Genomic DNA, 13,429 nt, shown 5'->3' on the forward strand with positions numbered 1-13,429 from the left:
TTCACTCAGGTGTCATCCACATACCTGAACCTGATCTTTGTGGTGTTCCAGGGTAGGATAACAGAGCCCTCTTTTCCACTTCTTCCATGTACAAGTTAGCCACAATGGGTGAAACTGGGCGCACCCATGTTTCTGCCTGTAGTACTGACCCTTGTATGTGAAACATGTAGATGACGACACAGTTAAAGAGCAAACACATTTGGTCGGTGCTGAGTGTGGTGCTGTTGCTGAGGTTGAGCTCATCCTGTAATCTCTTAGGAACTACCTCCAACGCTTTAGTAACTGGAATGTAAGTGAAGAGAGCTGTAACATCGTACGTGACCATGGTTTTATCTGCCTGCATAATAACCTCTCACTTTCTCAACAAAATCCAAGGTGTTCTGGATATGGAGTTCAGTACCATACCATAGACAAGTACCCTTGTCTTCTGGAAGAATAATAGTGTTGTTGTCATTCCTAAGTAATATGAGTGCCTTCATTTCCTCCATGCTGATGTTGGATGCTGGGGGCTGTGCATTGACGAGTCAGGCCGAAACTTTTATTTGCAGTTGCTCTGCTTCAATGTCTGCAAGGTTGTTCTTTCACATTTCTGTTTCTGTGGCTGTGATCAGTTCCAAAAGCGGGACTTGTCTTGGTGTCATAGCAAAGTTCAACCTTTTTGAGTCTGACAGAAAACTCACTGTTTGGGTGAGTTGTCTGTCAGACAAATTGTTCACCCACTTGTTCACATCCTCCGTGTGGCATCCTTTTTCTTCTGGCTGCTGAGGACACTCTCCATACTTTTCTGTGGTTTCTGATGAAAAGTAAGAAAGTCAAACTTCTTTCGTTGCCTGGTCTTTTCATGCTCTGACTCTCTTCTACACCCATCCCCTTCAAATAGTCGTGGCAGATCACCGACCCTTCCTGAGCATGGTTCTGCCATAGATGTCTTCCTGTTAAAAGAGAGTTTTTCATCCCCATTTGTTGCCAGAGTGCTTGTTCATAGGTCATCTAATGTCAGGGTTTTTAACTTACAATATAAATCACCTTGAGATGATTCTTGCTGTGATTAAATAAATGGAAGTGACTGAACCCTATCCCAGCTCGTCCTAAGACAGCTGGGATAGGCTCCAGCCCACCCATGACCCTGAATTGGATCAGCGGAAGAGAACGGATGGATGGATGAAGTGAACTAAATTGAGTCAATAGCTATATTTAAAGAAAAACCTTCACAGCAAACAAACTGCAGCATCAGCATGCATCCACTGTTTGATGCCCGCCCTCCCCCACTTCCACACACACACCCATGTGTTCCATCTAAAATGCAAACAAAACCTAGAGCCATGTCTATTATTTGCATTTTGTTTGAAGGTGTCCAATGACATTCAAGGCTAAACTATTACTGCACCCACCAGTGACCTTCATGAGGAACAGCAGAAGCTCCACTGCAGTTTTCACAACTGTGAAGGTCAGCAGTAAATACTGGACATATTTGTGGACCTTTACAATGAGTTTGTACAAGACTTCATGCTACCTTGGGGATTAAATGTAGGTTTGATTGATTATTATTTTGAAATTCAAACTCTTACTCATTGAATATATACTGAAAAAGTACATGCATAATTACCAAGTGTATTGGTACTGTGCCAGAGAATCGAGTTGGCATTTCACCTCTCTCCAGCACATCAAAATGACTGATGATGTGTGTCAGGCTAGAATAATCATTAAATTAAATATGTACTGAATTAGAGAGCATCTAAAAGGTGTCTGTTTGGCTCAAGTGCTTCACAGCCATGAATGTCTCTGGGTCAAAGCCAGCCTTCACTCTTTGGTGTCCTTCAATTTTTTCCTCTTTTCAACTCAGCCTCATTTTCATATTTAGCCAGAACAGACCTGAGGAAAAATATATTACACAGTACTTCCCCAGGAAACCCAAGGATGACAACATATCCTCTACCAGATTTTATTTGGAATAGTTTGTACTTTCTCAGGTTACCATGAACCTTTAGTGGAGTTGTGTACTTGTAACATTGACCTCTTATTGAGAGAAGGAACATATTCATTCTATTTTTAATGCAGTTTTGGGCTTATAAAAACAAATTTCAATCATTTCTAAAAGATGAATGTTTGCGTGCTTGTAACATTCTCAAAGTATTTCTTGGTTACTGGACTCGATACACACAAAAACACTTGAAATACTTGTGTATTAAATTTCCACGAATATTCGAGATGCTTGTATTTTCTCTGTGGAGATTTTATTTGTTGCTGTAGTAGACTGAGTCGGAGTGCCTGAGTGACCTACTGTAAACTCCCCAGATTGTTGTGAAAAAACAAAACAAAAAAACAAAAATGTAGTGATGTACTGACTATCTGTGCACAAAGTGCATTATTCAGATATGGCTGTGAAGGCCCAGGGCCCCTCTTTGTTGCTTTTAATTATACAAAACCTCGTTGTATAAACTGATTTGCATAAAAGGAACATCAAAAAACGACACAAAAATGATGCAGTGATGTGTAACATTACAGAAAAGCTATTGAAGTGACCCTATTAATAAAACTGCTGCTTAAGCTTTGATGCAGGGACAATTTTGAAGAACCTTAAGTTAAAAAAAAAAAGTGCTTTGCTCATTGTAACTTTAGTTGGCTGTTAGACCTCCATGATGCAGAATGATAGACATGCAGGATTCGACACTAGAAGGCTGTTCACAGCAAATTCAAAAGTGTTAAATGTTTTGGTGTTAATAGTGTTCTTGCAAGAGTTAATTTTACACTAAGTAGAGTCACATTCTTTTAATGTAACTCTGAGATGTTTAATGATAGTAGTTAAAATCGAGTGTTAAAAATGAGTGTTTCTATGTCAAATCTGGAGGTGTTACAATGGAAACATTAACTCTTGACCTCTTAACTCTGAACTCCTAGAGGGGCTATGACACCAACAGAGTAAATTCACAGACTCCGCCCCCAGCACGGCTCCAATCGAAGCTGAAGTGAAGCCGTTTCAGAACATTTTGCTCTACATATTTGAGTTGTTTGCCATGCTTGGTAAGTCATGTTTTCAAAGATTGTTTCAATTATTATTATGAGCTTTTACTTCTGTGGCTCTTTGGAGTTGAGACAAAGCTGTGTGAAAGGCATTAGCCATGTTGCTCGCTGATAGCATAACATTCTGTTTTAGCTAGCTGAAAGGTATTGTTTGCGGGCAAATACCACAGCCTTGAAGAAAGCTTGCATGTGAATTTTCAGTCAACCTTTTGGTCAAACAATGTGTAGAATGTGAAATGTTGGTATAATGGTGCTACTTGAAGCCTGAAAACGATCGCCCATAAAAAAACAAAACAAAACGAGCAAACAGCAGTAGCAGATGTCCTGACTGGGTTCTACGTTAGCATTTAGATCCCTCCAGAGTTTTGTGCACACGGTTTAGGTAAAAATGAAAAAGGTTGAGGTTTTACATTTAGTTCAGTATTACCTGTTGCCTGTGTCTTTGTCTTTTGGGAAAATACTTTACACAAGTAATGGCTCAAAGAGGATTCCTTTTTTTTTTTACTGTGCTGCAATTGTTTACTGGATTATTTGTGCCATTAATTAGTGTCAACTAATTTTTATTCAATCTCCACACAGGATATGCTTGTGAAGATGGAATATGGGGGAGAGCAGAAGTGCGTTGAAGTTCCACAAAGGGATGAATGAAGGACATGCATATTGTATTGAAGAAATAAGTGATGAGAATGCTGTTATTTGCATTTACCATGTCAGACCTTTTGATAAACAAAATTCTAATGAAAGTGAGAACATGTATACTGTTACATCTTTCAGAAAATGTTTTGAAATTGTGGTGCACAGTTCAGAATAAATGTTTTTCAAAAACCATTGCATCTTTTTAGTAAATGTTTATTTCCAAAAGAAATTTCTAGAAGTTCAGAACAGTAAAATTCCCGCTTTTTAGAATGAATTAGAAGATAACTCTTACGTAGTTAAACTAAAATACTCTTTGAGAGTTAATATATAAACTCTTAACACCAAGTGTTAAATTATCAACTCCAGACAGATTTGGTGTTTAACACTAAATCAGAGTTAACGTACCAACTCTCCAAAAAGAGTTAAATTAACACTCTCTGGTGTGGACCCATATAGACACTTTAATAGTGTTGAAATCAAATCCGACAGTGTTAATTTGGACATGCTGGATTTGCTGTGTAGAAGAACGAGTTCACCTTAAATCTGAGTTTTGGATCAGTAGCTTTGGGCGTAATTTTGTGATGTTCACATGTATGCAGCCTGATATAGAATCATGCTAATAATGATTTTTTTTTTTTATAAAGTGGGGTATATTTGATGTCCAGCGTAAAGCAAAGACATTTGAATACATTTTGTTTTTAAAAGAAGAAAGAGTTAGACGATTTTTAAAAAAATCGTTACAAACACACTAAAATTGACCACAAAGTGATCAAAACTGCAAATTTAAAAAATAGCAGTTTTGTTCGGGTGTCTCAGAGTGAGCTCAAAACTGCCTCATAGTCTCCTTATGAATTATCCTTTCCTTTCCTGCTTCTGTTCAAATAAACGTGACAGTTGTGTTGCTTTTACGGGGAAAGCTTCCTAAAGAGTTAAACATCAAGTGCGCTCACTGCGCCGTGGTGGTGGCACTAAACCAGTCCTGGGGCTCCCAGAAGGAACTCTTAAGATTCTTTCATCTCAGTGAGGGAGGCAGTGCGTTGGACTCGGACCTGCGACAGTATCGTAAAAAGAAAGAAAGGGGAAAAAAAAAAGGAGCCCTTCCTCCTCACGGCTCCATTCTTTTGCCTCCATCACTTGGCGGAGTACAAGCGGCGTGTGAGCATCCTCTTCCTCCCTCCGCTGGGCACCGGCCTGCCTCTGTACACTGTGACAGCGAGGCTACTCGGTGCGGCGCAGCGCACCGGAGCGCAGCTGGAGGAGAGCAGAGGGGAGAAGCGAACAGGAGAGCAGAAGAAGGGGAGGAGGTGGAGGACGGACGGACTGCTACCCTCAGACAGGCGGGATTATACCCCACAGTATCCCGTCCCTTCAACATGCCTCGAGGGAATAAAAGACTTGCTGGGATTATCGCGCTGATCGCCTCGTTGCTGCTCGGCTCTTGTGGGACAGGTGCAGGTGAGCGGCTCCGCGCGCCTCTGGCACTGTTTAGGAGAGATGTAGAGTGGGGTGTTTTCTTGAAAGTCATCCCTGTGGTTTACTATTCCACCTGGACTCACTCAGCTGTAATGAATGAGAATAATATGTTTGGACGGTTGTAAACACGCCCGCTAATTAACCTGCCAGCTGGCAAAAAAGAAAGAAAAAGTCTTCTTCGTCTTTGTTCTCATATATTCTGCAGATTTTTCAGGGTTTTTTTGTGAATTAACAGGCTATTATAAATAACTATAATAACTCATAAAACACATTACAGTTTGTTTATTTGGATTTAATTTCTTGATTATTTTTTCGAGTCATTATGGTACAAATGATTTTAAAAGGAAGAAATATTTCGTGTCTGCCCTGCGAAAGCTTTAACTGATCTGACCTGTTTTTCCGGGTTTGGCAAGGAGAAGCTCAGCGCAGTAAATTTAGTGAATTAAACAGTTGACTGGATCTAATCCGACCACCACAAGGGCTTGTTGTTGAAAGGGAGCGCATATCCTCTGGGGATTTACGGCTGTCAAGTTTTAAGAGATAGTGAATTCCAGTTGCCTTCTTATTTTATCATTTTTCAGCATTTGATGTTTTCTCATGAGAAGGAGAGTGGGAGAGACTGTGGGCTCGTCCTGGAGAGGCAGGGAAGCTGTGTAGGATCCTGGAGCTTCTTTAAGGTTCAGAAAAAGATCCTTAAAAAGTGATTTCATGGTGTGAGGAGATTTCTTTAAAAGAAACCACTGAACATGTCTGTATAACAGATATAGAATTTTTGTCTGCAACAAGTGTGCTACATCTCCTGTTCACTGCTGCTGTTCAGTCCATGAGTGCATATGAGCTGTTAGTTTTTGATGGGAGGAATTTAGTGAATGGTTTCAGGACCTCCACAGTTGAAGTGGTTCAGTAAGATGTCATGGCCCCCTGCTTCCCACTGTAATTACTGTAGTCTACTTCCATGATACTGTAAATAAGGGCAATCTTGTATGTGACATCTCAGATTAAAAAACAAAACAAAAGGATCAGATGGTTTTGTGCACGCAACTGGCCAAAAAAAACAAAAACAAAAAACAATCAGGAGGACGACTGTAAAGATGGGCATCCACAGGCATAGCACTTTCTCAGCTGCATTGATTGTTTGGATAGATAGTGGACGTATTTATATTACTGCCTGAAAATGACCTAAATTTGGATGAAAAGACAGTGTTGGTGCAGACCCACTTTGTTCAGGTTCATGAAGCCTAACAATCGCAAAGCCAGCAATTTCACTTTGCTTCATATAGTTGATCTACAGAGTAATGTGTATTAGTGGGAGCCTTTATCATCCGTCTAACAATCTGTCGTCTGTCCATATTATGCTTCCTAAGCAATGAGCAGGTGTCAGCTCAGTAAAGAACTGCCATCTCATTCATCATGTTTCCTACAAGGAGGATGGGATGCTTCTGTCCATTCTGTAATAGTCTCTATCTGTCAATATACCCACTTTGTCACACAAGCACGCACACACTGAGCCAATTTCTCTAACGTTTCCAAAATGACAATATAACATACCCACATGACAAACTAAATGAACAGCTGTGTGATGGTGAGGAAGTGAACTGCTGAACTCGTCACTTTCCAGAACAGCTATGAGTCAGTTTATTTCCCAATGTGGACAGACAACATGTTACACAAACTAATTCTTTCTTTGGCGACCCAGTCCTTACCCTAACTAACTCCCAGCTCAAACAAAGACTTCAGCCTTGGACACAACAAGATGTTTCAGGCTGTGTGTACTTAAAGTCAAGGTATCTGTGATGACACGGAAGGTGCTGAGGTAGAGGGTTTTAGATGCCATTTAATGACCAAACAATGAGTTTGATTGAAATCGTCTTTGCTATTTGTGTGTAGCATCAATTTAGGCAGAACAGGTGATCTCAGTGCCAGCACACATAAGCCGGTGGCTGAGCTGCTATTCATCTTTAAATCCAATTAGCATAAGTCATATCAGGCATGGTATTTATGCTGCTTTAGCCTGCATACAGCTGCTGCACATCTGCAAGCTGCTTTGCAACCCACCTCCACCACAGCTGCTTCATTCCACGGTGCTTCTGACCTCATCAGCGTCATTATCTGATGGCTGCTCTGTTCTCTTTGAGCTCGCTTTGCGTGTATGCACAGAGAAGGACAGAGAGGTCCCAGAAAGAGCAAATGTGAACAAATGTAAATTGCTGAAAATGAAAATAAAAATCTTTTGACTGCTGTAGTCCTGACTGAAATACATTTTTCATCCACTAACTCACGATCACAAGCCTAACCCGAAAGATGGTGATACCTAAAGCGAAATTACAGTACAATACAGAGTCACTTTAAGGTGAGAATAATGCAGACAAATCCAATGATTTTTCATACCTAAGTTGGAAAGTAGGCCAAGAAAAGTGTTTTGTGTCGTGATTGTCAACAGCCACAGTGGAAATTAAAAGTTTTACTTTCTCGCCCAGCGCTCATCCTCTGCTAATCAATTCATGAAGAGGAGAATTTATTTTTAAGGCTCTCTTACCATTAAACGTACATTTCTAATTGGGGGTTTAATGACCATTTAAGAACATTATGCAACTGCTGCTGCTGCTAGTAACAAAACAGAGGTCACCTGCTGGATAAATATGTCATTTTAAACATTTGAGTAAATGACCAAGGCTATTATTTTTTCCCCAGCGAAGACTCTTCACCCCTTAGATCATTAGCATCATCAGCAGCACCACCATTATCATCTGTGAGAAACAATCTGGATCTCCTTCCTCCCACACACACCCTCACTGTTTGCTTTGTTTCATTTCACAATACAGGTAGACACATTTCTTTTTGCATTTTTCTCAAACTTGAAAGAAAACACAAATTTTCTTTATCTTCTTTTTGATTATTGCACCGACAGGGGCACCAAGGTAGCACAGGATGCGTTTCATCTCTCAGATGGCTGAGGGTAGATGTTTGATTATTTAAATAGCTGAGGCTGGGACGACAATGACTTTAAGGTGTTGTTATTTTCTAAGAGTGCTGGAAATTCACCTCCACCAGTCACAGCCAGACAGAGAATAAAAAAATGTGCTGGGGGAGAAGTTGATTTAAATTTGTGGCTGGCTCCCCGCTTCATATGGGAACAGCCCTGTCTCATCAGAATTTATTACTTTTCAATGAGCTGGTGGTTTGCACAGAGTGATCTAAAACCACGGAATAAAATCAATTTGATGCGAATGTGTCTCTGCAAACCATCCCTGTCCTTTATGCTTCATGAGGTTTAGAGAGCCAGTATGTGGCAAAAGAGCAAAGTAGTTAAGTATAAATTGCCCTTATTTTTATGTCATGTATTTAGCAGATGTGGAGTCATGAAGAGGTTCTGATTAAACCAAGGTTGCACAAAGGTGGCAGTACCTGGTGGTGTGAGCCTGGAGCTGTCAGTCATGAATCTAGATTTATTAATCCAGGGACAAGTAGTTAAGCCATAAAAGTGACAGAGAACTGCAGTCCATCCATCTGCCTTTGTAACCTCTGGGATTTTGTATTTGCCCAAGGCCAGCTCCCCAGCGGACGTCTGCCTGCCTAAAAACAGACCCATTCATCAAATGGGCCTGTCATTATATCAGATGACTTGTTATCGGTTCAAGAATTGGCCACATTCTGCTGAGGTCACTACTCACTGTCACTCTCTGGAGCAGCAGGAAAGCAGAAACTGTAGTCATCAGCTATTAGCAAAACCACACTGTGATTACCATCACTCTCTACAAGAAAATCTGCAGAAAAAGCTGCTAAATGGAAGATGTGATGAGATTCTTAACTGCTGTTTCAAATGAGTGTAGTCTGAACCTTTTGATCAAACATATTTTTGAAATTAAACAATAATAAATAATTAATTAAACATCCTTTTTTTTTTTACTCCAGTTTTTTTTTCCTTACAGTCCTTCTTTTATATTGCAGCACTGACCAGGAAGTTTCAACCATGGTTGCTGGAAATAAACCTACCAAAAACTTATGTTTTCTGCTTTGTTGCTAAACAAAGATTTCAAGCCTACATTACATTTTAGCCACCTGGGGGCAGTGCAACCCTCATAGACTGTATATAAAAGATGGCTTTACCATCAAAGTCTGAAAACTGAAGCCACTGCAAAAGCACCTTAAAGCTGCACTCTGTCTATGGAACTCCAAAGTGTTCAAAATTAAATAAATAAATAAGTCATGATGAAATAAATAACTATGTGAATAAATAAGACACAGATATGTAATGTGAGAATGATATTGTGAAATAATTGAACACATTTTGAAAAAAAGCTCATTATTGTGAAATATATTGCATTCTGCTATAAAAATTTACTTGTTATTGTGAAATATTATTTCATGATCATTATTTTTCACAATAACAGAGATTATTCCTGAGGTATTTTATTTATTCCCAGCCGTTTTTAATCCAAAATGTCCTTTTTTTCAAAGTCAGTCTTTATTTCAAAATCCCGTTTTTCCCAATGGCCTATTTATTTCATAATGCGACTTTTCAGCAGAATGACTTTGTCTGTCAATCAGTGTGAGTGGGCTTGACCTTTGCGCCTATTGGCTGATCGTTTACTATCGACTAGTTTTCCTGGATACCTGCTCCGCGGACGGCTGCTACAGGTAGCAAAAACGTGCTAGGTCAAAAGTCACGGAGGATGGCGGACTGGTGTGAACTTCAGTCAATTCTGCTAATTTTAGCAGATCAGATAGAGAGGGGTCATTTACCTGTAGATACTGTTTTGAGTCGTTTAGATGATGTTTCTGAAATGCTTGGGATGATAATTGCTCTTCAAGATGTTAGCATCGATGACACCATTGTCGAAAGTTTAAGATCAATTCAGCACCGTGTTCGTTTGGAATACGCCGAGGAAGAACAGTCTTCAAATGTTGGTCGTCCACGTCTTGAAATCCCGGCTGCAGCACTCAGGACTTTAGTGCTGTCCGGTATAACCATCGGGGTAATTGCCGATATGTTTTCTGTGTCTCCGAGCACAATTAGGAGGAGAATGACGGAGGAAGGTCTAAGGTAAGTTTATGCTGTAATTTAACACCTGTGTGAGTCTGTACACAGCATTATTTAGATGTTGACCTTAATTATGACGTTTGATATTGAAATATTATCGCTTACTTTTTTATTGTGAATGTCTAAAATAAGCGTGGCAGCTACGGCTAATGCTATCGGCGCCATCTTGTTGTTGAGACACGTTTAGCTGGCGCAGTGTTAGCTGTTAGAGTGTGTTAACTCGGAGACTTGGCGGCAGTGGAACCTGTAGGAACCTTTTACACAGAGTAAACCCACCAGCTTTCCACAGTCTACTTACTTATCACATCTTGGTAGACAGCATTAGTGCTTTAAATAGTACATAGTTGAATGTTTCATTGCTGTTTGCAGCTAATTGTTCTCTGATAACACATAACAAAGTTGATGTTAAATAGCAAGTTTATTGAAATGGTTTTGTCTATTACAGCAGCGTTTTAAATATCATACTTTCTCTGGTGTCTTCAGTAAAGCTAAAACAAGAATACATTTACGTCCTTGGTTCTTTCAGGAAAACGTTTTGTTGAGACTTGCTGTTATACTAAAAAAAAAAAATTATGTGCAGAAAATCTGATAGGTATTCTTCTATTGGGAATGAGGACTTGGATGCAAAAGTGCTGGACATTCAGCGTCATCACCCAAATGCCGGCTGCAGAATGATGATGGGACATCTACGATCCAGAGGCATACACATTCAAAGTAAGCTGATATTGTTTGAATATCCAAACACCAGTTTCTGGCCCAGAAAGCATGTGTCAGTGTAGCCATGATGTGATATTATAATGTAGGCATCAAAAATGACTAGGCATGTTCGCATCACTGTTATGCAGTTATGTTCCTGTTTGAACCAGTTTGTACATGATTCTCTGTCCCTAGTAAATCTGTACAGCACCTGGATACTTACCTGAAGCAATGAAGATCTGTCTCATAAGCATTACAGTGTTTACAATACAGTCTTTTTGTAGTTGTTAGTACTAAGACATGATCTGTTTGTTAATCAGGATTTCGACTGATGGATTCAATGAGACGAGTCAATCCAGAAGGGGTCATGATGCGACGGTTATCTATTCAGACTGCAAGGCGTCGTCAGTACAGTGTACCAGCACCAAATCACCTTTGGCATATCGATGGAAATCATAAACTAATTCGGTCAGTACTTGCATCACCTTTTCCCTATTCCATTGAAGTAACAGAATGCATGTATAAAATTGTAAAATGAAGCCTTGAGTTTGTAAATGTCATCTTAAATGCTGTCATATAAGGCCATTTACAGGATTTGCTATAGTCATGTCTGAGGCTTTACATTATGCATGTGATTCCTTGCACTACAGATCTTTCTGTAAAGTGTTTAAGTTTCCCTTCTATTATTTCTTTTACATTCCTGTTATAACATGTTGTCACTTTATATGGAACTGAAATATTGGTCTTGCTTGTATGTAACTGGGGACATGACAATGTTTTTTCTTGTTTTGTTTTTTTTTAATTCTGCCTTGTCAGATGGAGATTTGTTGTCCATGGTGGGATAGATGGTTTTTCTAGGTTAATTGTCTACCTTAAAGCTGCCACCAACAACAAAGCTACAACAGTTTTTGATGGTTTCTTGTCAGCAATCAGACAATATGGCATACCGTCAAGAGTCCGGTAAGAGGTGTTTAACAAATACAGTATGTCAAAAAACTCTGTATTGGACAGTAGTTATATTCAGATTGTTACTCTCACTGACTCGGATCAAAACTTCTCTACTTTTTTTCCAGGTCAGACAAAGGAGGGGAAAATGTGAAGGTTGCACATTTCATGGTGCAGACAATGGGGGAGAACAGGAACTCTCACATTACAGGCAGAAGTGTTCACAACCAGCGGTAAGGACAAGTAAATTGATGGCCTGTCTTACATTTTTTTCACACATGCAATTGTAATAAAACAAATGGTTTCTGAGCATAATTGACTGGTTTTCACTGTGTCTTATAGCATTGAGCGCCTGTGGAGGGATGTATATGAAAACGTCCTTGACCTTTTCTACACAATCTTCACCCAGCTGGAGATTCAAGGACTGCTCAACCCTGGTGAAGAAATTGACTTGTTTGCACTGCACAGATGCTTTTTGCATCACATTCAACATCATCTTCAGTCATTCCAGGAAGCATGGAATCAGCACGGACTCAGAACAGCAAACAACCATTCACCTCTGCAACTCTGGTTGCTGCACAGAAAGGAGGGACAAGATTTGTCACAGGTACATGACTATTTGATCCGTATTTGTTCTTCTATGTAAAACTCTACTATCTGTAGTTGAGGTGAGTTTATTTCTACTGTTCGAGTTGGTGTACCGAATATTTCTCCTGTAAGTGAAAATGTCTCTCAAGCCATTCTCTCCTTTTATTCCATCTGTCAGGTATAGATGGCAATACTTTAAACAAAGTTAAATTTGTTATACCTGAAGAGAACCAATCCTGACCTAGAATGGGTGAATGAATAATTATGCCTAAGAAACTCACATAGGCCCTGACAGACTCAATAAGTCCATCTAGGAACAGCTGCAGGAAACACCTCTTCAGTTTAGATTTAAAACATGTGCATGCTCTTTCAGGTTGATGAGGATTATGGTGTGGACTGGACAGGACCACATAATCACCGCCCATCAAATGAGATCACCATTCCTGAGATTCAGCTCCCACGTGCACTGAGTGAACGAGAGCTTGCTGTGCTACCAAACAACAACGTTTCACTCAGTCAAGCTTTGGATACCTACTGTGAAACTGTTCAGTCACTCAAACTTATGTGTGATACCACACCGTAAGTCTTCAAAGTAAGCAGGTGCAATATGTTCACACCCCTTTTTTAAGTTTCTACATCTATGGCTTTGTAGCTAATACTGACTCAAAACAGCATAACCAATTTCATTTTCAACAAAACAGTGAGTGGCTATAAAACAGGATTTGTTTTACACAGCTGTCACTTTAATAATAATAAAAATAAGTGATTTGATTTGATATTCATTTCTTGGATGTACAGTACCGGTACATGTCAACTCTGAGCAGATTTAATACAATGCACACGGTACAGTAGTATAAAATCTTAATGCAAATAAATTTTCCAGTAGCGAGAATAAAATAAACATAATGTGTAATTTATAATGTACAGTGAACAACTGATTTTGTTTTCTGAACTCTTTTTAATATAAACTGACAAAAAGCAATAAATGCTCACCTCTACTGTGTATTTTACACTGTCAAGTGTATTAAA

The 13,429-nt window shown here is 39.5% G+C and overlaps 2 protein-coding genes across 2 annotated transcripts in view; both read left to right on the plus strand.

Moving 5' to 3' along the window:
• The first annotated feature begins 4,650 nt into the window (after positions 1-4,650).
• The window catches only part of LOC147309635 (contactin-associated protein-like 4), a 108,544-nt gene continuing 99,765 nt past the window's right edge, over positions 4,651-13,429 (plus strand). Inside the window, exon 1 of the mRNA XM_086268620.1 lies at positions 4,651-5,112. Coding sequence (XP_086124746.1) covers positions 5,031-5,112 — 82 coding nt within the window. The 5' untranslated portion in view covers positions 4,651-5,030. The remainder of the gene's footprint in view (positions 5,113-13,429) is intronic.
• Positions 9,804-13,374, plus strand: LOC147309636 (uncharacterized). The gene is made up of 7 exons (XM_086268979.1): positions 9,804-10,174; positions 10,752-10,885; positions 11,188-11,335; positions 11,684-11,827; positions 11,941-12,045; positions 12,155-12,419; positions 12,774-13,374. Exons 1-7 carry the CDS (start codon positions 9,804-9,806, stop codon positions 12,981-12,983), a joined length of 1,377 nt encoding a protein of 458 aa, XP_086125105.1. The 3' UTR covers positions 12,984-13,374.

Source organism: Aulonocara sp. 'chitande type north' Nkhata Bay, linkage group LG17, assembly GCF_057382095.1.
Source record: "Aulonocara sp. 'chitande type north' Nkhata Bay isolate Kocher_YH1m ecotype deep benthic linkage group LG17, A_spYH_male_GT1.1, whole genome shotgun sequence".
NCBI lineage: Eukaryota > Metazoa > Chordata > Actinopteri > Cichliformes > Cichlidae > Aulonocara > Aulonocara sp. 'chitande type north' Nkhata Bay.